The sequence below is a fragment of the Pleurodeles waltl genome, chromosome 12, assembly GCF_031143425.1.
Source record: "Pleurodeles waltl isolate 20211129_DDA chromosome 12, aPleWal1.hap1.20221129, whole genome shotgun sequence".
NCBI classification, from domain to species: Eukaryota; Metazoa; Chordata; class Amphibia; order Caudata; family Salamandridae; genus Pleurodeles; species Pleurodeles waltl.
In genome coordinates, this window is record NC_090451.1 from 278,907,657 (window position 1) to 278,933,252 (window position 25,596).

Consider the following 25,596-nt stretch of genomic DNA (forward strand, 5'->3'; position numbering starts at 1 on the left):
GCCCGGGAGTTGGCGTGGCTAAAAATGGCGCATTTGCGCCACTTTTTAACGCCTGCTCAGGGCAGGCGTTAAGGGGCCTGTGGGCTCAAAATGAGCCCACAGGTGCCCTCCCATGCCCCCAGGGACCCCCCCTGCCACCCTTGCCCACCCCAGGAGGACCCCCAAGGATGGAGGGACCCACCCCAGGGACATTCAGGTAAGTTCAGGTAAGTATAATTTTTTATTTTTTATATTTTTTTTTGGTGGCATAGGGGGGCCTTATTTGTGCCCCCCTACATGCCACTATGCCCAATGACCATGCCCAGGGGACAGAAGTCCCCTGGGCATGGCCATTGGGCAAGGGGGCATGACTCCTATCTTTACAATGATAGGAGTCATGTTGATGGGGGATGGGCGTCGTTAAAAAATGGCGCAAGTCGGGTTAAGACGATTTTTTCGACGTAACCTGACTTGCCCCATTTTAAGACGCCCATGCGCCATTTTCCCCCTACGCCGGCGCTGTCTGGTCTACGTGTTTTTTTCCCACGCAAACCAGGCAGCGCCGGTCTGATTGCGCTGTCTAACGCCATTCCATAAATACGGCGCCCGCTTGGCGCTTCAGAATGGCGTTAGACGGCGCAAAACTTTTTGACGCTAAACTGCGTTAGCGCAGTTTAGCGTCAAAAAGTATAAATATGGGCCTTAGGGGCATATTTATACTCCGTTTGCGCCAAATTTGCGTCGTTTTTTTTCGACACAAATTTGACGCAAAACTAACTCCATATTTATACTTTGGCGTTAGACGCGTCTAGCGCCAAAGTTCATGGAGTTAGCGTAATTTTTTTGCGTGAACACCTTCCTTGCGTTAATGATATGCAAGGTAGACGTTCCCGTCTTAAAAAATGACTCCGATGCTATTGCGTCGGATTTATACTCCCGGGCAAAAATGACGCCCGGGAGTGGGCGGGACTAAAAAAGCCGCATTTGCGCCGGATTTTAGCGCCTGGGTCAGGGCAGGCGTTAAGGGACCTGTGGGCTCAGAATGAGCCCAGAGGTGCCCTCCCAAGCCCCCAGGGACACCCCCTGCCACCCTTGCCCACCCCAGGAGGACACCCAAGGATGGAGGGACCCATCCCAGGGAAGAAAAGGTAAGTTGTGGTAAGTATTTTTTGTAATTTTTTTTTTGGCATAGGGGGGCCTGATTTGTGCCCCCCTACATGCTACTATGCCCAATGACCATGCCCAGGGGACAGAAGTCCCCTGGGCATGGCCATTGGGCAAGGGGGCATGACTCCTGTCTTTGCTAAGACAGGAGTCATGTTAATGGCGTCTGGGCGCCAAAAAAAAATGGCGCAAATCAGGTTAAGACGATTTTTTGGCCTCAGCCTGACTTGCCCCATTTTTGGATGCCCAAACGCCATTTTTCCCTACGCCGGCGCTGCCTGGTGTACATGTTTTTTTTTCACGCACACCAGGCAGCGCCGGTCGGCTAACGCCGGCTAACGCCATTCAATAAATACGGCGCCCGCATGGCGCTTCAGAATGGCGTTAGCCGGCGCTAATTTTTTTGGCGCAAAACTGCGTTAGCGCAGTTTTGCGTCAAAAAGTATAAATATGGCCCTTAGGGCCTCATTCCGACCCTGGCGGTCTAAGACCACCAGGGCCGTGGGCAACGGAAGCACCGCCAACAGGCTGGCGGTGCTTCAGTGCCCATTCTGACCGCGGCGGTAAAGCCGCGGTCAGAAAAGGGGATCCGGCGGTTTCCCGCCGGATTTCCCCTGGCTGGGCTGAACCTCATGGGGATTCCGACCCCCTTCCCGCCAGCCTGTTTCTGGCGGTTTTGACCGCCAGGAACAGGATGGCGGGAACGGGTGTCGTGGGGCCCCTGGGGGCCCCTGCACTGCCCATGCCACTGGCATGGGCTGTGCAGGGACCCCCTAACTGGGCCCCAGCATGATTTTGACTGTCTGCATAGCAGACAGTGAAAATCGCGACGGGTGCAACTGCACCCGTCGCACCTCTGCAACACCGCCGGCTCCATTCGGAGCCGGCCTATGTGTTGCAGTGCCTTTTCCGCTGGGCCGGCGGGCGCTCCCTTGGCGGGCGCCCGCCAGCCCAGCAGGAAAGTCAGAATGGCCTCCGCGGTCTTCTGACCGCGGAGCGGCCATTTGGCGGTTCCCGCCAGGCGGCCGGCGTCTGCCGCCCGCCCGGGTCAGAATGACCCCCTTAATGTAAATTAACACAGATTATACCACTTTCTGTTTTACATCACTAAACAGCACTTATTTTCTCTCTGTGATGTTAACATAGACGGGGACTCACAGCTGATTGTGTGTTCCAAAGTCTTTGCAGTGAGAAGTACAGCTATTGCCAGAAAAAAGACAGAAAACGAGCCAGAAAAGTGTGGGCTCTTGGCTGGAAGAACTAAACAAACTGACAGCCAATGCATAAAACATCATTTAGAAAAAATCCGTTTACAAATTTTAAAACCTTTTGTCATCTTTTATGAAAAATTACTATTTACTGTATAACAAATTATTTTTTTCCTTTTGTAAAATCGGTTTTTCTGTAGCTTAATATTATGTGGTATGTTTAAGAAGGGTTATTTTCTAATGTACCTATTGTTTGCTGGTGTGCCTTTGTTTCATGTTGTGTGTCTTTTATTGAAGAATGTTCTTTGTATTATTTTCTGTGTTTAAAAGATAAATTATGAAAAAGACCTCTAGCATGCACTTTGCAGGACACAATGAAATTTCAAGCCACAGGTCTACATATCATAAATAAGGTTCTAATGAAATCAGACAGAATGAATTCTCCAGCACAGGATAGATTTTTTACCTGTGGTCTGACAGTGCAAACAAGACATGTTAGACCTATAAGCATTTTTCACTGGTCTAGTTCAGATCAAATTCCCAAAAGTGGTATTGTCTATACTTCAGAGGTACAAATACCCGACCTATTGGTTCAGTGCTTTCTTTTTCCTCCTCCAGTGGAAAGACCTCCTGATACGTAACTTCCGGGAGCAGGATAACTGCTGGTTGTGAAGAAGGTTCCACATCAGCCAGATTTCAGCTACTTTTAGACTATGTACCACCATGAGATCTTTGTAGAAGCAGGGGTCAAATGTTTGCATGTGGGGTGCTGCCGACGGTCTGGTTATGCCAAATGTCTTGAACCCTTCATGCAGTATAGGTTTAACATTGATTCGTTGCAAGCACATGCCCAAAAATACATCATCAATGGGGAACAGCTCTACTTCTTCACAAGCCTTAGATAGTTTTCTCATTGTAGTCCCAGACATAACAAACCCTCCACCACCGGCGTAGGCTGGGTACATCCCAAGGCCATACATGGTTTCTGGAATATAGTATTTACTCTTCTTTGACCGAATAGGCTTGGCATGGTTTATAATGTGGCCAACAAAGAGATCTTCATTTGGAGGATGGGGTGCCAGGAAATTGATAATGTTATCTACATTGACAAACACATCTGCATCGCCCTTGAAAACAAACTTTACATTTGAACAAAACTCAGCAGCCCATTTCAGGAAGTGGACCTCCTTAAGGGTCAAGTTAAAGAAAGTATCCATGAAGTCCCAGAGTAAAATATCTTTGTAGGTCTGACTCTCATGATGCAGCAAGGTGTCCCACATGCTTACTGCTGTTCTATTCCTAGGAACTCCCAGAAGAAAAAGTCTGCGGACATGGAGGCCATTATAAAGACCTTCCCTGCCCCATGTTTTACGGACAATTTCACGCCTGTCAAAATCTTCCACCACAGATTTAATAGCAATGAGCAGGAAAGGGCCACCTGGGAACGTCTTGCATTTGTTGGGTTGATTCACAAGTAGAGTATAATTCCTATCATCTATATGTCTTAGATATTCCTGGAAGTCAAAGGGAGACTGTGTCAGTGCTGCAGAGAGAGTAGGCAAGGCCTTGTAATCAACCATCAATTCTGGTTTAGATGCCGGATCGTTTTCCACAAATTCCCAATCCTTGTGTGAGAGTTCCCTTTGGACTTGTGGGCCTTGCATCAATGATTTAACTCTAGGTGTCCAACTCCTTTTTTCCTCCTTCTCAGGAGTAGAAGTACTCCCAAATTGTAAGTACAACATAGCAAAAAATGTAAGGAAAAGGACAAGGGTGCACATCACATCTCCTTTTAGGTGAATTCTCATTGTCTCCTGAAGCTGTTGGAGTATGTCAAAGGCTGCTTTTTACAAATTCAGATGAGCCCATTTCCACCTGCAAAAATAAAACAAATAATCTATTATTAAAAAAGGGTGTGGCGTTCCACTGTATACATTGAAAGACTGAAGGATTAATCAAGTGGCAAAGTGGAGTATTTTCTTATACTAATTCAGGTTCAGGCCTGTCCTACTTTTAATACTAGCTAATTTCTCAGTAGCAAAAAAGTACCCAAAAGAAAGAATAGTGAAGATTAGGAAAGTTTTGTTATAAACCATCCAGAGGAATACAGGCTATCTCTCTATATAAGCTCCTCCAACAACTCTTGGTGTTGTAGGGCATTCAGCACATCACTTATTCATTCTCAGTAGCAATCACTTTGGACCACTGTATCACAATTAACTAAGTATGTATAAGTAACATGTATTTTGAAGGTAAGTATTGAAGTACTGTTTGTAAGTACACATCCACGGCTTTCAAAATATGTACACCATCTATGGGCATAGAACGTGAAAGAACAGTAATTGATTATATATGCTTACTGTGAGAAAGTGGTTTACTAGTCAGGGTGGATGGTAGTCCACCACAAGAAATAATGGCACTATCCTTTTTAGGTGCAGTAAAGTTTTCAGTCATTTAAACCTGAGCTTGACCCCCTCGTAGCTATGCCACACAGCAGGCCGGCTTAACTTCAGAAAATGTGTAAAGCATTAAGAAATACCAAGATGATTAAAAATTCATAAAAACATCAAACATAATAGCAATCCAGCTCCAATTTATGAAAATAGAGAATATTTTAATAAACAATATGATACAGAAATGATAAGAATCCAATAAGAAGAACCAGAAATATACATTTTTAAAGCTTGGATTACATTTTTGTGCCAAAAAAGCACAAAGCGCCACCAACAAGCAATTGGGTGCTTAAACCGGGGCAAATGAAAGGTTTAAGGCAGAATGCGATACAGGGTTGGTCGGACACAAGGATCAGGCCTTCGGACTCAGACACATTTCTGGAGAAAAATTGGTTGTTGATGAGCCATCTGCAGGGCAAGCTGCAAGCTGGATTCGAAGCAGGGCTCAGTGATGGTGGGTTGCTGAGGAGCAGGGTCCCAGTGTGGTCATTAATGAAGATGGCAAAAGCACCAAACAAGTGGAGTTTGTGCCCAGGAAGGCATCAACATCAATCAGCTTTGGATCAGTGTTGATCTTGGTAGAACATTCTAAATTCGGACTTTGCATTTTTTCCGAAAGTCAGATCTCTTTCAGCAGGACAAACCAGCAAGTTGGATAAGATCAGCAATTTGACGCCAGTGTCTTAGGCTTCACAGTGATCCCGGTCTCCAACTAGTTCTACAGAGGAAAAGTTGGAAAAAACTTTTCAAGTCACAGTGTGTGCAGCTTGGGCAAGAGGAGTGCATTCTAACAATTATGAAAGGGCCTCTGCACCATAGGGATACCATTCAGGGATCAGGACACACTCCAGAAGAATCCACCAGCAGTATCCAGGGTAGGTCCAGTTGGAACTTGTCAGCTAGGCTCCTCGAGAAAGCAAGTTTCTTGCAGCTTTTGCATCCCTGTAGCTTAACAGGAAGTCAGCCAACAGACCCTTGGAGTCCACGTCTTGGTCCTGGGTACACATGGAAGCAGGTCCAGCCCTTTGGGCTCTCCTCACAGGTCACAACACCAGGTGCAGTCCTTCTGCCTTCCATGGGTCCTGCAGTGTCCTTAAGAGGGTGCTGGAGGTGACACATTTATGCCCAGTGCCATCCTGTGGGTGGGGTAAACTCCTGGTCATTCCCTAACCAGTGGGGTAAAGTTCCCAGAGGTGACCCTGTACACTTTCTGAAGCACTTCCTGTGTGTTTTACTAACCTATCCTACGGTGTCCCTTTCTACCTAAAACCAACCGGACAGAATCTTTCTTCCCTGGTGCAGAGCTTCTTGTGCCCCCAGGGGAATGGCTATGATAATGGACAAACCCTCCATTGTGGTCATTCCTTAGCAGTTCAGGCGTAACATCCCCTACCACTGTGTTTGGAGGAAGGCTGACTATGAAGGCAAAATGAAGGCAGGCCAATCTGCGCGCTACATCTGTCAGTGACAGGGTAGGCTTTCTTTGAAGCTCAGGAAGGGACTGGGCCGAGCCCCCAAGTCACCTTACTCTGGGATGAAAAACATCTCCACACACCAAAGCTTTTTGATTACTCAGGAGCAATCCACATCTTACCACAGGGGAGCCATCAACAGGCAGCTGACACTGAACATCGTCAGAAAGGAATATCTGGCTTAGGCAAGAAAATGACAAGTTTCTAAAAGTGTCATTTTTAAAAATAGTAATATAAAATTTGACTTGACCATTAAGTTGGATTTAGATTACCAGTTAAACGAGTCCTTGAATAATTTCTCTAGCTACTCCCAAACTGAAGTTAAGCACTATAGGGTGTTTTCATGAAACCAGCTCTTTCCTATGGGAGAGCCAGCCTTGCCATAGTAAGAAACGGCTTTGAAGGTTTTTCACTGCCAGGACATGCGAAACATAAAATATGCATGTCCTAGTTTTTAAATAACATGCACTGTGCCCTATGGGCATTTAGGGCCTACCTTAGAGGTCACTTATAGATAATGAAAAGAAAGGTTTAGGCCTTGCAAATGGTTCATTTTCTTAGGTCGAATTGGCAGTTTTAAACCTGCACACTCACTCTGCAGGGTCAGACTTGGAGACATGCTTTGTATTGCCACTTTCGTGGTGGCACCATGTGTGTTGCAGTCCAGGGGTGACATTTAACTTACAGGGAGTGACCATACAACACCAGACATTTTCTTACACTTCCTATCACTATACTGCAAACAACAATAATGCTAGGCAGAGTATTATGGCAGGACAATATTTAAAACTCAATATTGTATTAGACTATCTCCTGCATACTGCTACAAATAGGACAGTACCAAATATCTCCATCCTTATGCAGGACACACAACACTAAACCTTTTCAGATTGAACACCACAGAATAAAATAAGAAATACCTTCTCACAAACATCACAGTACTTTCCTAATACTCTCCTAATAGGGTCCAAGAAACATAAGTAAAAAAGAACATTGGAGTTTTCCTCTTTGTGATGAGGCTGCGTAGAAAACAAAAACAAACACTGACCCTCTTACTGCACAGTCATCCTATCACATGCAATGATAACTCATTAAACATGTAGGGCAGACTACAGCCATACTCCATTTTCTGCTCTTGAAATCATATCAGCAAAGGAGCCAACATGAAAACTATAGAAGTAGACTAGGCAATACAGAACCTTCTCCTTCTGATCATTGTGTCAACACAAGGGAGCAACTCCTCAAGAATAGAGCATTAATCAACCCACCTTCCCACTTAAAACCCTGTTCATGCAGTGTTTATTCTACCTACACACAAGGACTCACTTTTGTTCTTCAATTGTATTTATATTTTGTCAACCAATGATACATAAACAAAAAACAAAAAGGAAAATCACAGATTGCTATCGTTATTTCAAAGTAGAATACTGTTCATTATATCAGACAGTACATTCCCTGTATGCAAACAGGCGTCACATCGTGCTGACCATTTATATGTGTGTGTGTAACAGTTAGGCGAGCGTCACCCGACCCTTACCCTCCATCATCGTCACTCCCACAGACGGCTTTCCATTAACATGTTGTGTTGGGTTTGAATCAACAGACAACAGGTAGTTACGCAGGGGTTGCCATACGTTTTTGGGGCGTGATGTTGGTGGCTGGAGTTCTGTGTATATCGCAATAGATAAGACTACGTAGCCATGCTCCTATTGTGGACTTTTTTTTTATTGCACCAATGTATGGCAAGTTCACGTTTTGCTAATAGTAGGGCTAGTGCCGTATACCGTCGTACCGACTGAGGTATGCCAGTTACATAACCCACCAGTGCAAGCAGAGGGCAGGGCCCTGTTGTGGCTTCTATAATTAAAGAAAGTTTGCTCAAAATGTCTTGCCAATATGACGCAAGTAGGGGGCATGTCCATGTCATATGTGCAAAATCTGCCTGAGGGGTCTGACATTTAGGACAGTGCGATGAGCGTGAGGGGTCCATTTTGGCTAGCGCCTCTGGCGTAACATACACCTGTCGTAGGAATTTGTAGTGTATGAGCCTGTGGTGGTGGTTCCGTGAGATTAATCGAGTTTGTAAGCAGCATGCTGCCCATATTTTGTCCGGGATCAGCTGTCCCAGATCCCCCTCACAGGCAGCTTACAGTTTAGCGTCATGTGTCGGTAGTAGTTTAAGGCATGTGCAATATAATCGAGATATCAGTCTGTCTCCATCGATGTCTGTAATCAATAGAGTCAGCGGTGTGAAGTCATCCAGCTCTAATTGGATATGTGGGAGTTTGCGCTCGTATGGCACTTTGGAGGCGCCTAAGTACGAAGTGGTCCATATGAGTTGCAGTGGTGAACTGTGCGCCTTCTGTCCTTGAAAACACCAGTCCCTCTGGAAACAAGTCGCCAAGGGTGTGGAGGGCGAACTTGGAGAGTGTGCACTGTACTGGTGTTTCCTCAGTCAGGGGAAGTCACGCGGGATTGGGTAGGGGTAGTGCAGGTGAGTAGAGAAGGTCAGCATGGAGGAGCCAGGCCATCTTATGCCGTGCCCAACACGTGGTTGAGACCGTCTGTATATCATTAGGGTCCAATGGGTAACCCCCTGGTTGGAGGGAGCGTAGGGGGGCCAGGAAGACAAGGTCTCTTTCGGGTATGTTAAACTGCAGTCTGGCGTCCGGGTGGTACCAGTGTGTTGCAAGTTGACCTTGTGCAACTACATAGTACAATTGAAAATGTGGGACTCCAAAACCACCACTTTCATAAAGAAGTGTCAGGACATCCCAGCGGATCCTGGGGTGCCTGCCTGCCCAAATCAGGCGTGTAAGGTGTCTCCTGAGCTCCGAAAAAAAGGAGTTGTAGAGTGGTATAGGGATGATTACAAAAAAATATAAAAATCGGGGGAGGATAACCATTTTAATGATGGCTATGGGGCCTGCCATTGACAGTGGACGGTGAATCCACCTGTCTACTTGTGTGGACATCCTGTCTAAGGCATTGCCGTAATTGAGTCAGATCACCTAGTTCTTATCCCTATGTATGTGCACTTCTAGATACTTGACATAGTCATCGCACCACTTCAGCGGGAAAGTTAAGCAGCTGGGCCATGTCCTGTCTGTGAGGGTAGAAACAATGTTCTGAGATTGATGGCTGTTGGCCGATGTGAATAAAACCAGATTGTGCTGATGATATGACACTATCCAGGAGTAAGGCCAGCTGGGTTGCTAATAACTTAGCCAGGATTTTGTTATCAAAGTTTAATAGTGAGATGGGTCTATAGGAGATGCATTTTGTTCGGTGTTTGTCACGTTTTGGCAGTAGTGTAATAACCGCCTCTCTAAGTGTTGGTGGTAAAATACCGGTTTTTAGCACTTCGGTATACATTTCTGGTAGATGTGGCGCTAGTTCATTCCGTTATGCCTTGTAGAAAGAACCAGTGAATCTGTCAAGCCCCGGAGCCTTTGACCCATTCAGAGCTTCTATTGCCTGGAGTATGTAGTCGCATGTGAACAGTTCAGCCAGAAACAGTTGTTGTGCGTTCGTCAGCCACACAATTGCTATTTCGTTAAGATAGTGTGCCAGGGCTGGATTGTCACCGCTTTGTGTGGCGTAATATAGTTGCGTGTAATAAGTGAGAAACTTAGATTGTATCCCTGCTGAGCTGGTTATATGTGTGCCGTCTTCCTTTCATAACTCGGGTATATGCGAGGAGGCCCTAGATGGTCTTAGCAGGTTTGCCAGTGTCCAACCCGGTCTCTCACCCTCCCCATATCGTCGAGCTGTCGCATATTTGCCCATAAAGTGGGTTTCACGCTCAGCAAGGTCTCAGAACTTCTCCACAAGGGAGGCCCGCCTGCTCCCTCTAGGTTGTAGATGGTGTGCCGCATCAGTTTGATCCAACTTCACCAGTGCCCCTTCCACCCTGGACAAACTGTTGCAGATATCCCGCAGGATTCCCACTTGTTTTGCTATACTGACCCCTCTTAGATAGGTTTAAAAGTTTCCCATAATGTAGCGTGACTGAATACTGTGCCCTTGTTGAGGGTGAAATATTCTTTAATTGCTTTTTGTAATTCGGCGCTGAAGAGTGTACCTTGTAAGGCTAAGGAGGGGAATCTCCATCTGTGCTCTTGTGGGACTGGCAGTAGGATCCTACAGCAGAGCCTCACTGGAGAGTGGTCTGACAGTGTGCGTGGGAGGACACTGATAGTGTCTGCCCAGAGTGTGATGGTGCCCGTGACCAGCCAGTAGTCTCTCCATGTCTACGTCTTATGTGGGGCCGAATAGAATGTGTAATCCAGTGCATGCATGTTTTGTAAGCACCATGGGTCTCTTAACCCGTGTATTTCACAAATGTCTCGTAAAACCGGCAGGGATCGAGTTTTGACAGTGGGTTTCACTGCTGTAGTGTTCCCGGAGTGAGTCCATTATTATATTAAAATCTCCACCCATAATAATGTGATCTGCTGCCATTTGATCTATTCAGGATAGTAGGGTGTGGAAAAAGTCTAAGTCGTCTGTATTTGGGGCATAGACATTTACTAATGTGGCCGGCCAACATCCCTGCCACTAATATATCTGCCCTGATCATCTGTCGAGGTGGAGATGGGATGGAATGGCAGGTTCTGATGTACTTACGTGCAGACCCCACGGGAGTACGAGCTATAACAAGAGAAGTACCTGTGAGGTCCCCAGCTAGCCGCAAAATTAAGGCCCGTATTTATACTTTTTTTAGCGCCGCATTTGCGCAGTTTTTGGCGCAAAACGGCGCAAACCTACAAAATACAATGGTATTTTGCAAGTTTGCGCCGTTTTTGCGTCAAAAAACGACGCAAATGCGGCGCAAAAAAAGTATAAATACGGGCCTATGTGTGTCTTGCGGTGGTAAGACAGTCTCCTGCAGTAATGCTATCTGCAACGCATGGCGATTCAGATATTGCAATACCTTCTTGCCTTTACGGCGATTGTTCAAGCCCCGAATATTCTAGGACAGTGGTTCCCATCCTGTGGTCCGGGGACCCCTGGGGGGTCAGCGAAGCCTTCTCAGGGGGTCCACGACTGCTTAGAAAATTAAAAAATATTAATAAATATTGACAAATTAGGTCCCAAGCTTCCAGTAATGACTCAGTGGCGGGGTCCCCGGATTCCAATGCTGATTCAATGGGGGTCCCTGGGGTCCATTAATGATAAAGTGGGGGTCCCCAGAAGTGAAAAGGTTAGGTACCACTGTTCTAGGACATATACAGTCTCCAGGGTCGCTCGCTTGTCGGCACTACTGCCTGTCACGTATTGAGCTGTATGCACGAGTATGTTATGGTACACTGCAAGTGCTGGCAATCTGTGTACTAAAATAGGAACATACAACTGATATGTAATGATAATATGAAAGACTTTCCCAACCCCTCACCCACACCCAGCAAAGAACTGCCCGTGAATCCCCGATTATTGACTAAATAGGATACAAACATCAAAAACAAACAAACAACAATCCCCCAAAAGATGCATGTGGTGTCCACCATGGGAAGGAGCAACACCACGACGGGCATCCTCTCATAACTTTAGGATTGAACCGTATTGAGGTATAAAGGAGTCTAGTGTACCATTTTGGTATGCTGCATTGTGCGCCCATCAGCGACACACTCTTTTGATGTTCTGTAGGCGTGCAAGCTCAGCCTGCCATCGCCACCCGGATCGTCCAGCTTGGTTACTCCTCGGTAAACATGTCCATACTGGTTGAGTTCTGAGTGTTAGGTGGGGAGTTCTGGTGACCCTCGATATTGCGTTTGGCCAGTATTTTACAAAGGTCCAGGGTGGTGGATGGCCTTTCCATAATACGTGGTTTGCCCTCCACGTCGATCCGTATTCGTGCAGGGTATACCATCCCATATCAGACACCAAACTTGCATAGTCGTAGTTTCGCCTCCGCGTATTCGTGCCGTTCCTCCTGCACCACGATTGTAAAATCGGGGAATATTGACACCGAGCTTCCCTGGTATTGCAGGGGGCCTTTTTCTCTTGCCAGGCATAGTGCAGGGTGGCGATCTCTAAGATTAAGCAGGCAGGCCAGGATGGGTCTCAGTGGCACCCCTAGCACTGGGCGCGGTCCCAGGGTTCTGTGGCCTCCTTCTACCACAAAAGTAGTGGTGAAATTGTTTTGGCCTAGCAGGTCTGTCAACAGGGTTTCTACAAAAGTGTCCAAACAACCAGTGTTGATGGACTCTGCAATTCCCACAATGTGGATGTTGTTCCTTCGTCTTCGGGCTTCGAAATCTACATTCTTGGCTGCCACCATACGGAGCCTGTATTCCATCCATTCAAGGTGTTTCTCCATTTTGTTTGCTCCATCATCTAGATTAGAGATACCGTCTTCAGCTCCATGGATTCTGGTATCCTGTTTATCCATTCTGGCTTTCATCCCATCAAGGTGGGACTCCATTGTGTCGAACCTGGCATTGAGTGCCCGAAACCCAGATCTCAACTCACCCATGATTGCACCCAAGTGTGCGGGTTGGGCTGTCTCCGGGCCCCTGGCCGCGGTCCCCCCCTCGGCCATGCCCCCGTCTGCCGATTTGGCACGGCGTTGCCATTCAAATGTAAGTTTCTTCTGCTTGGAATCCCCTTTGACCATGATCTCTAGATGTAGTTGTCTTAGATTCCAGTTCCCGCAGTATTAGCTACTGCCTGCACATTCCTTCCTTGCTCTGGACTGCATGGGCCATGAACCAGGGGGTTAGGCTGCACTCAGTTTCTCTCGTCGAGTATGTGTCGCCATCAGGATCTTTGACCCCTGAGTGTAGGCATCAGACTGTGACACCAGGCCGTCCCATGTGGTCCGCCGTGGGGCTTCTGGGGCACAGTATCGAGCACATAGGCCCAAGCCACAGCGGCCGCACCGTTGGCGTCACAAGGTGGGCCCCCCGCCTCCACCCGGCCCAGGGAGACTGCCCCCGTATTTCGGGTCGCACCAAGCAGCCCTCCACCCACAGCTCCTGTCGCTGCGGGGCTTCCAGGGCGCTTGGTCGATTAGCGATGTCTCTGGGCGGTCTTTCGGTCGCTCACCTCACGCAGAGCCTGTTCTTCCGCTACACATTCAGGGGGACCCCGCGGTTCTCCGTGCAGGTCCGGACGCAGGCTAGGGTCGCTCCATTGGCCTCTCGTTCATGGCAAGAGGAGATCACCCGTCGAAGCTTCAGCGCCATGCGGCTATTTTGGTCTCAGGCGTGGCTCCCCCCCACAAGGACTTACTTAAAACTAATATCAGTGATTACTACGCATGCATTTCCGATGCGTGCCTTTACCACACAAGTAATACAATTATTTTACCTCTCAGTGTGTTGTATTACACAACAGGTGTTTACCATGCATTTGCCACTAGGTAGTTATAGTTAGGATCTAGTTTCTATATAATCAGTGTTTTTTTACTTGCCTATATCTTTAGCACTGCTTGACGAATCTTAACAAAACTTTCCCCAAAAATTTGCCAGACATGGCAGCTGCTGTCTGCAAACTTTCAGGGTGATCTGTCCAGGGGGGCTGAGAAAAAGAGGGGGGTCACAATACATTTGTTCTGCATTCATTTTTCCACAGGGATTTTGAACAGCGATAGCGCCAAAACTACTGGATCGAATTACACCAAATTTGGCATTAAGGTAGGTCCTGGACCAGAAAGCAAACTTATTTTGTTTTGGTGTAAATCTGTTCAGTAGTTTTTAAGGAAGAAAGGGAACAAATGTATATATAGGGACGCGATTGATTCGCCACTCCTCCTGATCTCGTGCTGAGATCTGACTGGCTGTCAACATTTCAATCAGGAAGTGTTGGCAGCCATCTAGGGACTCGGCAGCCAAGTCCCAGACATAATGTAAAAAAAGGAAAAGGGGCCAGGGTACAGATACCCTCACCCCTTAGCTCTGGTGGTGGATTGGATTAGATGAAAGTTTTTTAAGAATGAGGAACGGGCTACTAGGGGCATTTTTTTTGGAGTGCGGGGGGATGCCTGGCCCCCCGCAGCCCTGGGGACCGCCACCTTCCCGAGGTGAAGCTCTAATTGTTTGTGCGCCCCAGGGATCACCCCCTCCCCGGGTCAAACGATAATAATGGTTGTGGGAGAGGCCATCGGCCCCCTCCCAGCCCCGGGGATCGCCACATCCCTGGGGCTCTGTTCATATTAGGTGCAGGGGGCTGCCCAGGCCCCCTCGCTGCCCCAGGAACCACCATCTCCCCAGGGCAAAGAGTTGGAAAAGTAAAGGGAGTCAGTTTCGGAGCCCCAGAGACCTCCCTGGGGCAATCTGCACGTTGGAGGGGACCGCGAGCCACTTACAGCCCTGGGAACCGCCATCCCCAGGGCCAGCTCCTGATATGACCGGGGGTACCCATCCCCGGGCCATAGTTGTTTGCTGTGGCTTGGCTGCAGCTTTGAAGCTGCAGCTAAGTCATAACAAACAGAACTCCGTGTTTTGGCAGTGAGACTTGTCAAACAGATACCGCAATCAAAAAGTGGAGTTTTCATCTCTGTTTCCTGCACACAGGCATGCAAGATGAAAGCTTTGCTCTAGCAAGCATGGAGCTGCTACTTAAAGCAGCTGCCTGCTTGTTGGAGCAATGGGACCGTATGGGAGGCCTTGAGACCTCCCCAATGGTCCCAGATAACCCGTAAAGGGCAGATTATAAAATATTTAAAAATCTGTAGGGACCACCGGGAAGCTCTTGAGGTTTCCCCTCTGATCCCAGATAGCCCATAAAAGCCTAAAAAAAGTATTTAAGAAAATGAATAGCTCAGTGTGAAGCTCTGTGTGTTCAGGGTTCGAGTCCAGCTAGACTTGTTTCCCTTATTTATTTATTTTAAGTAAAAAGGTTTAAGGCACATATGAAAGGTGATCCTACTCTTAATATATGACAAATACATTTTGTTTCAAATTTTGCGGAAATAACTTTCCAAGTATATCATATACTAAAGTCTAAAAAAGTCTTTATCTTTCTACCTCTCACTTTCTTTCTCTCTCTCTTTTTCAATCTTGTTCTCCCACTCATACACCCTCTCAGGCACTAATGCACGCACTCACAGGCCCATTCAGATACTCACGCACCCACTCGCAGACGCACTCGACCCTAGTGCATCCAGTCACAGCCCCAGTCCAACCCTCATGCGCCCATTCACAGACCCACTCAGGCAGTTACGCATCCACTCACAAACCCACTCAAACTCTCACGCACCCACTCCCAGACCCACTGACACCCTCATACACCCACTTACAGACCCACTGACACCCTTATATACCCACTCAAGGACTTTGGGTTTTTGAGGAATTAAGGGTGAAAAAATGTGTATTTAGAGAGATGCGACAGATTCAGCACTCCTCCTCATCTCATGCAGAGATCTGACTGGCTGTCAACACTTCAACCAGGAAGTGTTGGCAGCCATCTAGGGTCAGATACACCCTCTCACACCTATTCTCACACCCAGAGAGGCCGTGGCCAACTCCTGCCGAGCACGGCCAAAGGGCCGTGCACAGCATGGGGTTGAGTGGTTAGGAGGGTTGGCCGCAGGGTCTGGCTGCAGGCCAGGTCCTGAGGGCAACCTCTGCTGTGCACAGGTGAAGACCGTGCACGATGCAAGGTTGGGTGCTTATAGGGGGATGGTCTCACTGTGGCCAACTGCCACTGCGCCGAAGGCCGTGTGCAGCGGTGGTTGAATTAATGTATAGGCCCTCATTCTGACCTTGGCGGGCGGCGGAGGCCGCCCGCCAAAGTCCCGCCGTCAGATTACCGTTCCGCGGTCGAAAGACCGCGGCGGTAATTCTGACTTTCCCGCTGGGCTGGCGGGCGGTCGCCTTCAGACCGCCAGCCAGCCCAGCGGGAAAGAGGCTTCCACGATGAAGCCGGCTCGGAATCGAGCCGGCGGAGTGGAAGCTGTGCGACGGGTGCAGTTGCACCCGTCGCGTATTTCACTGTCTGCGCAGCAGACAGTGAAATACATGTAGGGGCCCTCTTACGGGGGCCCCTGCAATGCCCATGCCAGTGGCATGGGCACTGCAGGGGCCCCCAGGGGCCCCGCGACCCCCCCTACCGCCATCCGGATCTCGGCGGTCCGACCGCCGGGATCTGGATGGCGGTAGTGGGGGTCGGAATCCCCGCGGCGGTGCAGCAAGCTGCGCCGCCGCGGAGGATTCAATGGGGCCGCGGTACACTGGCGAGACCCCGCCAGTGGTGCCGGTCCGACCGCGGCTTTACCGCCGCGGTCGGAATCCCCATTGGAGCACCGCCGGCCTGTCGGCGGTGCTCCCGCGGTCCTCCGCCCTGGCGGTCAAAGACCGCCAGGGTCAGAATGACCACCATAGTCATTAAAATTACTATACCCTAAAAAAAACGTAGAAATTCACTGAAAAAAACCAAAAGCTACTGTGACGTTATAGTTAGGAAATAGAATTTAAAAAAAACATCCAAATTCACTGAAAAAAACAAAGGTTACAGGGGCGATATAGATAGGCTCACATTTTAAAAGTATGAAATCATAGAAATTCACCAGTTATAGTTAGAGTTATCTCACATAAATATAACTCATGCCCTTAGGTAACTATAACTTGCGCCCTCGCCATGCACTGCTAACTACCCCACAAATTATGGCACTCATGACACCTTTGATAATATCATTGCTAATATCAATGTAATATTTCCAGTAAAACATTTGATGAAAAAACTGTGCATTACCAGGGCGCGAGTTATAGTTACCTGAGGGCACAAGTTTACTTGAGGTAACTCTAACTATAGCTGGTGAATTTCTGTGGTTTCGTACTTTTAAAATGATGATGGGTGGGCTGTTCTACTCAAAGCAATACTTTAACACCAATATTGTGAAAACAAACAAAGGACTAAATTCTCCCCTGCTTCTCAAGGATATTATGGCAGCCAAATTTAACATAGGTTACTCATCATGCTTAGTATATCTGCTTTGGAGATCGCCTGCTCGATATATACACATAAATATACTGATTAAGAAAAACAATATTTAAAATGATGAAATAATATTGTCTAATAAACAACTCTGCAGAGAATGACAAATCTTTCTCTCTTTTTAAAAAAACCTCCTATGTGGCCCCATGGCCTCAGACATTGAAAGTAAAATAGAGCATAAACAGCCGCAAGATATCATAATGCAGTGTCCCCCATGTATAAATAATTTAAAGGGACAAGCTGTGCAATACATAAGTCCTAACTGATTTCATACATCAAAAAAATATATATACATGGGTCCAATCTTACAATCTAGCCCAAGTGGTCTGGCATCACCAGCTCAAATACAGAGAGGCCAAGTGGGCTGACATCAGCCAGTAGTTCTAAAATACAAACCTTAATAAACATTCATAATACACAATGTGCATGCTGTAATACAAGAAAATAATCACAATAAGTACCAAAGTCTTACTGTACCAAGACGATAGGGCCCAAGAACAGAACTAAACAAAATCTATCTGCATTAATATAAGAAGTACTGCAATACTGTCCACAGTCGTAACAAAGGAGTCCATGAAGAGCTGATTCCAGTCATTATAACTCTTTCAAGCGTGCTGCTCTCCTTCCACAAATTAATCCTTCATGTGCCAATTAGATAGAAGATTCAGAAAAAGAGAGACAAAAGAAAGAAACAGCAGTTAATTTATTTAGCCATTTATAAGCTGGGGATGAACATGTCACCACAAACACACCAATTTTTAACGTAAACTCTAAAAAGTGATAGAACTACCATTCTATGTCTTACAATTAATCATTTCAAAAAATATTTTTCAAAAAAAAAAAACAAAGGGGTTACAGCAACCAAACTAGGTGGAGGAACCTAGAGCTAAATATCTCTGACTATCCTACATGGGTGCCAGACAAGAACCACCTCGGGAAAAGTATAGGCACACTATTGATTCTATGGCAAGTGACAATGTGGCCACATATGATTTCGGCTATTGGTGATTATTCAGTGAAAGGTTGTTCACCCTATATACACTGTTAGTGCATGCACCTCACATGGTGGTGGATTCTTTTTGATCCTGGCTGTGGGTTTGCTTCTCTGTGATTCTTCAATCTAACATAAAAGTATATCAGGCAAAGGCCTCACGAGCCCTATGTGTATATATAAGTGATGTTTGTTTGCCTTTAGAAAATCACAGACCAATTACTTAATGCATGAAGAAATGGTGATCGCTAAGAGGTTTAAGCATTGTTCCCCTGAAGAGCTGGAAAATTGGAGTTGCCCTGAAGAAGGTGGTTCCATAACAGAAGTAACACGGTCCGCATAGTCCAGCTTCTTCTAGTTATCTTTATTTATTTCTTGGGCAATAATTGTGTCTGTACATGATTTGAAAATAATGGACTATCAATTGATTGCAAGGGCCATTTGATCTCTATAATTAAGCATACTAATCATACTGAGACCCTAGAAGGAATATATAGGAGTGTAATATGATTAGGCCATGGGCCTTGGATTGGTTTGTATAATTTATTTTACTGGAAGTGTGTGCAAGGTATGCAATGATTGGGTTTGAATGATATTTTTATGGTGATGGGAATAGCATTTCTTTTTAGAGGGGCAGAGTGTGATCACCTATGAACAGTATTTATTTAGTGTTTTTTTGTCCCTTATTTAGATTTATGGAAACTGCCGAAATTTATGGAGAACAGAATGTAATTATATTTACTTGGAATACAGTAAGGAAGATTATTTTTTGAAAAACAGAATGATACATACAGGCTCAAGAGGCATTTATTGAAATTATAGGAAAGTAATACATCCATTCATTTATGGGTTAGAAATAGGGTAGCTCTTGGTTCATGTTTAAGAACCACCAGCTAACCCAGATGGACTGCCAGCTCTTCATCGGTGTTCAGTCCATGTGGCATCTTCTTGTTTAAAGCAATGATATATTGGGATTCCAGTCTCCTGGGTGACGGTCCCCTGTTACCCCCACGTTTGTTGGGAGGCACTCTGTCAATGATAAAATATCTTACTTTAGAAACATCCCTATTGGGTTTCAAATTAAAGTATCTCACCACTGGGCCATGGGGATCAATGTGGAATAAAGCTCTCATATGTTCAAGTATAAATGTTCTTATGGCATGAATAGTATTGCCTATGTATCTTAATTGACAGGGACTTTTCAGGACATATACAGTATAATCACTGGAACAGGTTTGGTAAGTCTTAACTGTGAGCATAGTCTTTGTAAGTGGTGAGCTGTACTCTGTCACTTTTGTACTATTCCTAAATGCTTTACAATTAGTACAGAGAAAGAAACCAGTCTTGGATCCCATCTTCTTAATTTCTATGATTTTGTACGTTTAAAATGTGAGCCTAACTATAATGTCCCTGTAACCTTTATTTTTGTAAGTGAATTTCTATGTTTTTAAAAAATTCTATTCCCTAACTATAATGTCACTGTAACCTTTGCGTTTTTCAGTGAATGTTGATGTTTTGTTTAGCGTACACACTCAATTTATCCTTAAGTGTGCCACCTTTCCTAAACGTAATGCTATGAAAATCATCAATATACCTTGAAAGTGTGTCCTCACTCAGTAAGATGGGCCAGTGCTTGTGTAAGATTATTCCAACATCTTGCACTTTGTCATCGAAAGTGGTGATAAATCTGCATTTCACCACCTCCTCTTTTTTGCTATTAGAAACTAGCAATTCTTCCCTATTCTGCTGTTCAGCCTTTTCCTGGGCTGCCCTCACAATGACAGGTGTTTAACTTCTTTGTGTAAATCTTTGGGACACTCACATTCAGCATGGAATGATTCCTGTGTACTGCAGTCCCTTCTTGCCCTTAAAAACTCATCAGAGGGAATACTTTCAATCAGCTTTCTAGGGTGACTACTGGAGGCATGAAGTAAAGTATTCCCCACTGTTTGCTTTCTGTACAGATTTGAAGTCAGTTTTTTGTCTTTGACTCTAACCTGGATATTAAGAAATCCCACCATTTCAGTGTCTATGTGTGCTGTAAGATTAATGTTGTAAGGATTGTCATTTAAGTGCTGGACAAACCCAACTGCTCCCCTCTGTGTGCCCTTCCAGATGACAAAAATGTTGTCAATATACATTAACTATATGACGACCTTCTAATCAAACTCACGCAGGGTTTCTGATACCTGCTGCTCCCACCACCCCATGAAGAGGCTGGCAAAACTGGGAGCAAAGCAGGTACCCATTGCTCCCCCCTGTTTTTGGCAGAGGAGTTTGTCCTCAAAAAGAAAAAGGTTATTTTCAAGACAATACTTTATCATCTGTAAAATCATGTCTGTATGGAAACACAGAGAAAGGGAGCATGCTCTCAGAAAGTGTTTTAGGGCCATGGTGCCATCCTTATGTCTAATACCAGTGTAAAGACTAGCAGCATCTAATGTCGTCATAAGGAATTTTTTATCCCTTTCAACTTTCAATTCCTTTGATTCTATTCAAGAAATCCCTACTGTCCTGCACAAATGATGGAAAAGTCTGAGAGAATGGTGTATTCTATAATAAAGAGTTGATGTAGGATACAATTTGGCTTCCTGGTGGATTCATGGGGATTTTGTGTATTTTAGGCAGGAGATAAAGAATGGAGATTCTGGGGTACTCACAATAAATTAATTTGTACTCCTCCCACTCAATCAAACCTCTCTCTCGCCATTCTACCAGTTTGTCATAATAGGTGACATTAGATTTGTGTACAGCATTGTAGACAGTTAAATCATAGCAATATGAGTCATTGAGTTGCTGATATCCTGCCTTGAAATATAGGGCTTTGGTTAGAATCACAACATTCCCACCCTTATCAGACTGCCTTATAACAGTATCAATATATTCCTGGAGACCTTTGACAGCTTCTCGTACCATTTTAGGTAGTCAGTGTGCCAGTATGTTTTACAGGCCAATCTCTTCAAATCCTGCACTACGAGTGCTTTAAAGGTGTCAATGGCGTCATAATTCAATTTAGGAATAAAGGTAGACTTTACTTTAAAACTACTGGGACAGCTAAAATCTAAATTGATTCCTATATCATCAAGGTTAAGAAAAGGGCTTCCTGGTTATGACGTTTCCATGTCTACCTCTACTAAGGAAAACCGGGTATCAATGTCCCCTATCGTAAGGTTACTTGTTTTTTGCCCTATTGCTGGGTTGGGGTACTGCTGTGCCCTTCATGGCATGCCATTTATGTGGCTTAAGTTTCCTGATGAACTGGAAGAGATCAATTCTACTACAGGAAAAGTTAAAGGCATTTGTTGGGCAAAATAACAGTCTAACTTTAGGACTCTTATTTCTATGTCAGTAAGGGTCCTTTTAGACAAATTAATCATATTAATGTTTGTCTCCATCATAGTTGTACCGTCAGTCCCCTTGTCACCATTCCCCCAGGGGTTTGCTTTATTCTTGCGTTGTCCTCTCCTGCTTTTCCTGACTTTCGGTCTTTGCCTCTTCCTCTGGGTCAGCTTCTTCCTCTTCCATGAGAAGCAGGGAAGCTTTTAGTCCTATGTTTGTTTTCACGATATTGGTGTTAAAATATGGTTTCAAGTAGTGCAACCAACCAGTGATTGAGGCGCCGTACATTGAAACGAGTTGGGTGTGCCATTCAGTATGCTGCTGGTGTTCATTGGAGATGGAAACTGAAATAATGTGCATGTTACTTTGCACGCTAGCAAGTGTCTGTGTTTTTGACATACCAGGGACAAGCAAGAAAGAAGATGAAGAGTTGAACAAAGGGTTGAAAAACCATGAGATTTATTTGAATCCTGAGTACCAGAAACATAATATCATGGCCTAAGAGACTGTACCAGACTTTAAATCAGGTAGCCCTAGAATCTTTCCTAAGAATAAAGTAAGTTCCCGGTAAATAGGAGTATATTGTTTTGAAAATATTAGCAAATTATATAAAAAGCACAAATAGAAGAACGACTATGTAGGGCATACTGGTATGTTTTCTATGCTTATTTTAACTAACACATGTTCACTTTAAATGTGTGTTTTGGTTGGTAACATCCATACGTGATCAAGGCTTGTGAGCAGGAGCCAAAAAGCGTTCGGTCTCTGGCGGTCTGCCATATCACCAATAAAGCACTTTTTCTGTACCAAAAATCAGATGCACAGCATCTTGTCTGCTGAATAGCAAGACTGGGAGTTTGAGAATGCAGCGGGTGTCTGTTGCTGCAGGCCGAGGCCCCCTGTGTGGGTTGGAGGTCCTTTCAACTGAACTGCAGTGTATACAAATATATATATTTTGATATATATATATATATAGTTATATATATTGATATATATATAGTTATATATATTGATATATATATAGTTATATATATATATATATATATATATATATATTGATATATAATATATATATAATATATATATATATATATATATATATATATATATATATATATATATATATATATATATAGATAGATAGATACAGATATATAGATATATATAACCTAGTGGCGGTCGCCACTAGGTAGTTATAGTTAGGACCATGAATGTTTCCATAGAAAAAGCCTTTTTTAACTTGCCTGTATTCATGTCACTGTTACACCAATCTTCACAAGATTGTCAAAAAAAGTGTCCCGGGGATTCTTGTTGCACATGGAATGTTTCAGGGTGATCTGTCAAGCGGGGGCCGAGAAAAAGGTGGGGGTCAAAAAAGTTGCATTTCCTATGTTAATTCCCATAGGGCCTTTAGACACGACTACAGACCGAACCGCTGGATGGAATGACACAAAAGTTGGCAGAAAGCTAGTATTCGGCACACAGATTACACTTTCACTTATCTGGTGTAAATCCGTTCAGTATTTTTTGAGATATTAAAGAGAAGATAAATTTGTATATATAGGTATGCCGATCTTTCGCAAATAAATTGCGCAAACAGAAGCATGTGTGATATTTTCAAATATCTTCGAATATCCTCAAATATTCAAAGATATTCTCGAATATTCGAGAATATGCAACAAAAAATTATTCATAAGACTCATTCATATACTAATTCATTCGATCACACATGCACTCAGAGACTAATGCGCTCACTCACGCACCCACTCAGACACTCATGCACCCACTCAGACCCACTCATAGACTCACACACCCATTTTCAGACCCACTCAGACACTCACGCACCCACTCACAGACCCACTGACAGAGACAGGCTCTGTGGCCAACCTCTGCTGCGCAGGACCAAACACCATGCATGGCTCTGGGTTCCGTGGCTATAAAGGCTTCGGTCATGTGCAGCGGGGGTTGGAATAACGTATAGTAATTCAAATTACTTTACGATAAAAAACCATAGAAATTCAATGAAAAAACTAAGGTTACAAGGACGTTATAGATTGGATCTGAATTTACTCATACAAAACCATAGAAATTCAGCAGTTATAGTTAAAGTTATTTCAAGCAACTTTAACTCGCACCCTAAGGTAACTATAACTCACACCTTCGCCATGCACAGCTAATTACTCCACATATTATATCACTGATGACATCTTGTGTGGCATCTTTGATATTATCACTGCAACATTTACAATAAAATTATTGATAAGAAAACTGTGCAAGAAAACGTATTTATGTTGCCGGCGGGCTGCTGTACTTCCTGCAGCCCTCCTAAGGGTACCCCCAGGCTCAGAAAAATCATTAAAATCTCTTGCAGGGCATTATGGGGCACTCTTCACTTGGACCAATCCTGCTCATTTATTATTCATTGATTCTGTTTTTTATGATTTTTTTGTGCCGGTCCTGGGCCCCACAGCCCCCTGCAAGCACTGCATGCACTTCTTTATTTTTTTTTAACTGATGTGCCCTGGTGCCCACACAGGACACCCCACAGCACTATATTTGGTAGAGTCGAGGGTGGGGGAGCCCCAGAGACCGTGCCACCTTCCATGAAGAGGCCCCATGAGCTACGCAAGGGCCAACAACATTTTACGTTTTTTTCATAATAGTGGGGTGTCTCAGGTGGATACAGTACTATTCATTTTTAAGCACCCTGGGTCGGGCCATGGCCCGAGGGTTAGAGGCATTAGTTTTCAGTTATTTGGAAAAAATAAGGCCTACCAGTCTATGCCACCTGTGGAATGGTCTGGACATTCCAGGCCCTCCTCAGAGCAATGTATGGCAGAGAGGACCAGGAGAGCAGGCTAGCATAAACCTATACCTAACATCAGCAGACCAGGCTTACGATGGCCTGCAAAAGTAGGCCATTTAGGAAAGCCTGAAGCTACCAGAACCATAAAATTACTGTACACTGTAGTAAACTACACAGCAACAAGTGATCCCTCATTCTTTCTCCCTTTTAATGTAAAATGTAGAAACAGTATCACAAATTTAAATATATGAAAATTATGTATGGATTTGTGTGCTGATGGATTGAAATTTGTTTCACTCTACTGGGGTGTACAACTGTCCATTGTTTGGCTTTAAGTGGTTGTTAATATTTCAGCTACCTTTCCTAATTATATGGCTTTGTTTCATTCTAATCGTTTGTGGATGTAGTCGGTTTAGAAAAGAAGAAGGGCCCAGGCTTAGGCGGGATGAGAATGGGAGACACAAAGTCCAAGTCAACATTGCCACCACCACCACCCCTGGAGCAGCAGATGATGAGGGGTCTTTGGGAAGAGACAAAGGGAAGGGAATAAGTGGGTACAAAGGTCACACAAGGATATCTGTAACAAAAGCATTTACCCACTAAGCTAAAAAAGTGAGATCTTACATTACATGCAATGCTCTTCTGCAGGAAAACCATCACAATTATTTTAGGAGGATCACAATCCAATATTTCCCCCTTTAAATATAAGCATAAAGCACCATCTATCTACACAAGGAAAAAACATCAAAGGTATTTTAGAGATGTCTAGAGTATTTCTCAATATTTTTGATGCAAATCGAGGCAGTATTGCTATGCATGTAAAAAGAATATAGAGGGCTTTGCACAAACTACTTCTTAGGTACCATATACTTGTCCTTCCATAACTTCAGCTTACAGAGAAATGTTGAGTATTCTCCCCTGAGAAAGTTGGAGACCTACCTTAAGGTCTAACAAACAGGTGCACCTACTGGATTCTCACAGGCATGGCTGAATCCTCAGCCAGATGCACCATATAATATCAGCAGACAGTTGCACAACAGTAGGTGTGATCAATGCTTCTGAAACATGAGAGTACAAACTTCCTCCCATCACAGAATAGGTTCAGCACACCATCAGCAGCACAGGATTCACTCATAGAACAGACACAGCAAGGAATCAGCATTGCAAGTTCCCTAAGCTTCCTATCTTCAGGGAAGAAGGACAAAACAGAATTCCTTTCACAACTACATCTGGGCATCAGCAG

At 44.8% G+C, this 25,596-nt stretch overlaps 1 protein-coding gene across 3 annotated transcripts in view; it reads right to left on the bottom strand.

Moving 5' to 3' along the window:
- Positions 1 to 656: 656 nt before the first annotated feature.
- B3GNT9 (UDP-GlcNAc:betaGal beta-1,3-N-acetylglucosaminyltransferase 9) overlaps positions 657 to 25,596 on the bottom strand; it is a 99,169-nt gene continuing 74,229 nt past the window's right edge. For 2 of the 3 annotated variants that reach the window (XM_069216175.1, XM_069216176.1), the window contains one exon: positions 657 to 4,226. In XM_069216175.1, coding sequence (XP_069072276.1) covers positions 2,936 to 4,159 — 1,224 coding nt within the window. In that variant the 5' untranslated portion in view covers positions 4,160 to 4,226 and the 3' untranslated portion in view covers positions 657 to 2,935. Of the gene's footprint in view, positions 4,227 to 17,678; positions 17,856 to 25,596 lie in introns of all 3 variants that reach the window. The other variant, XM_069216177.1, reaches the window with a different exon arrangement.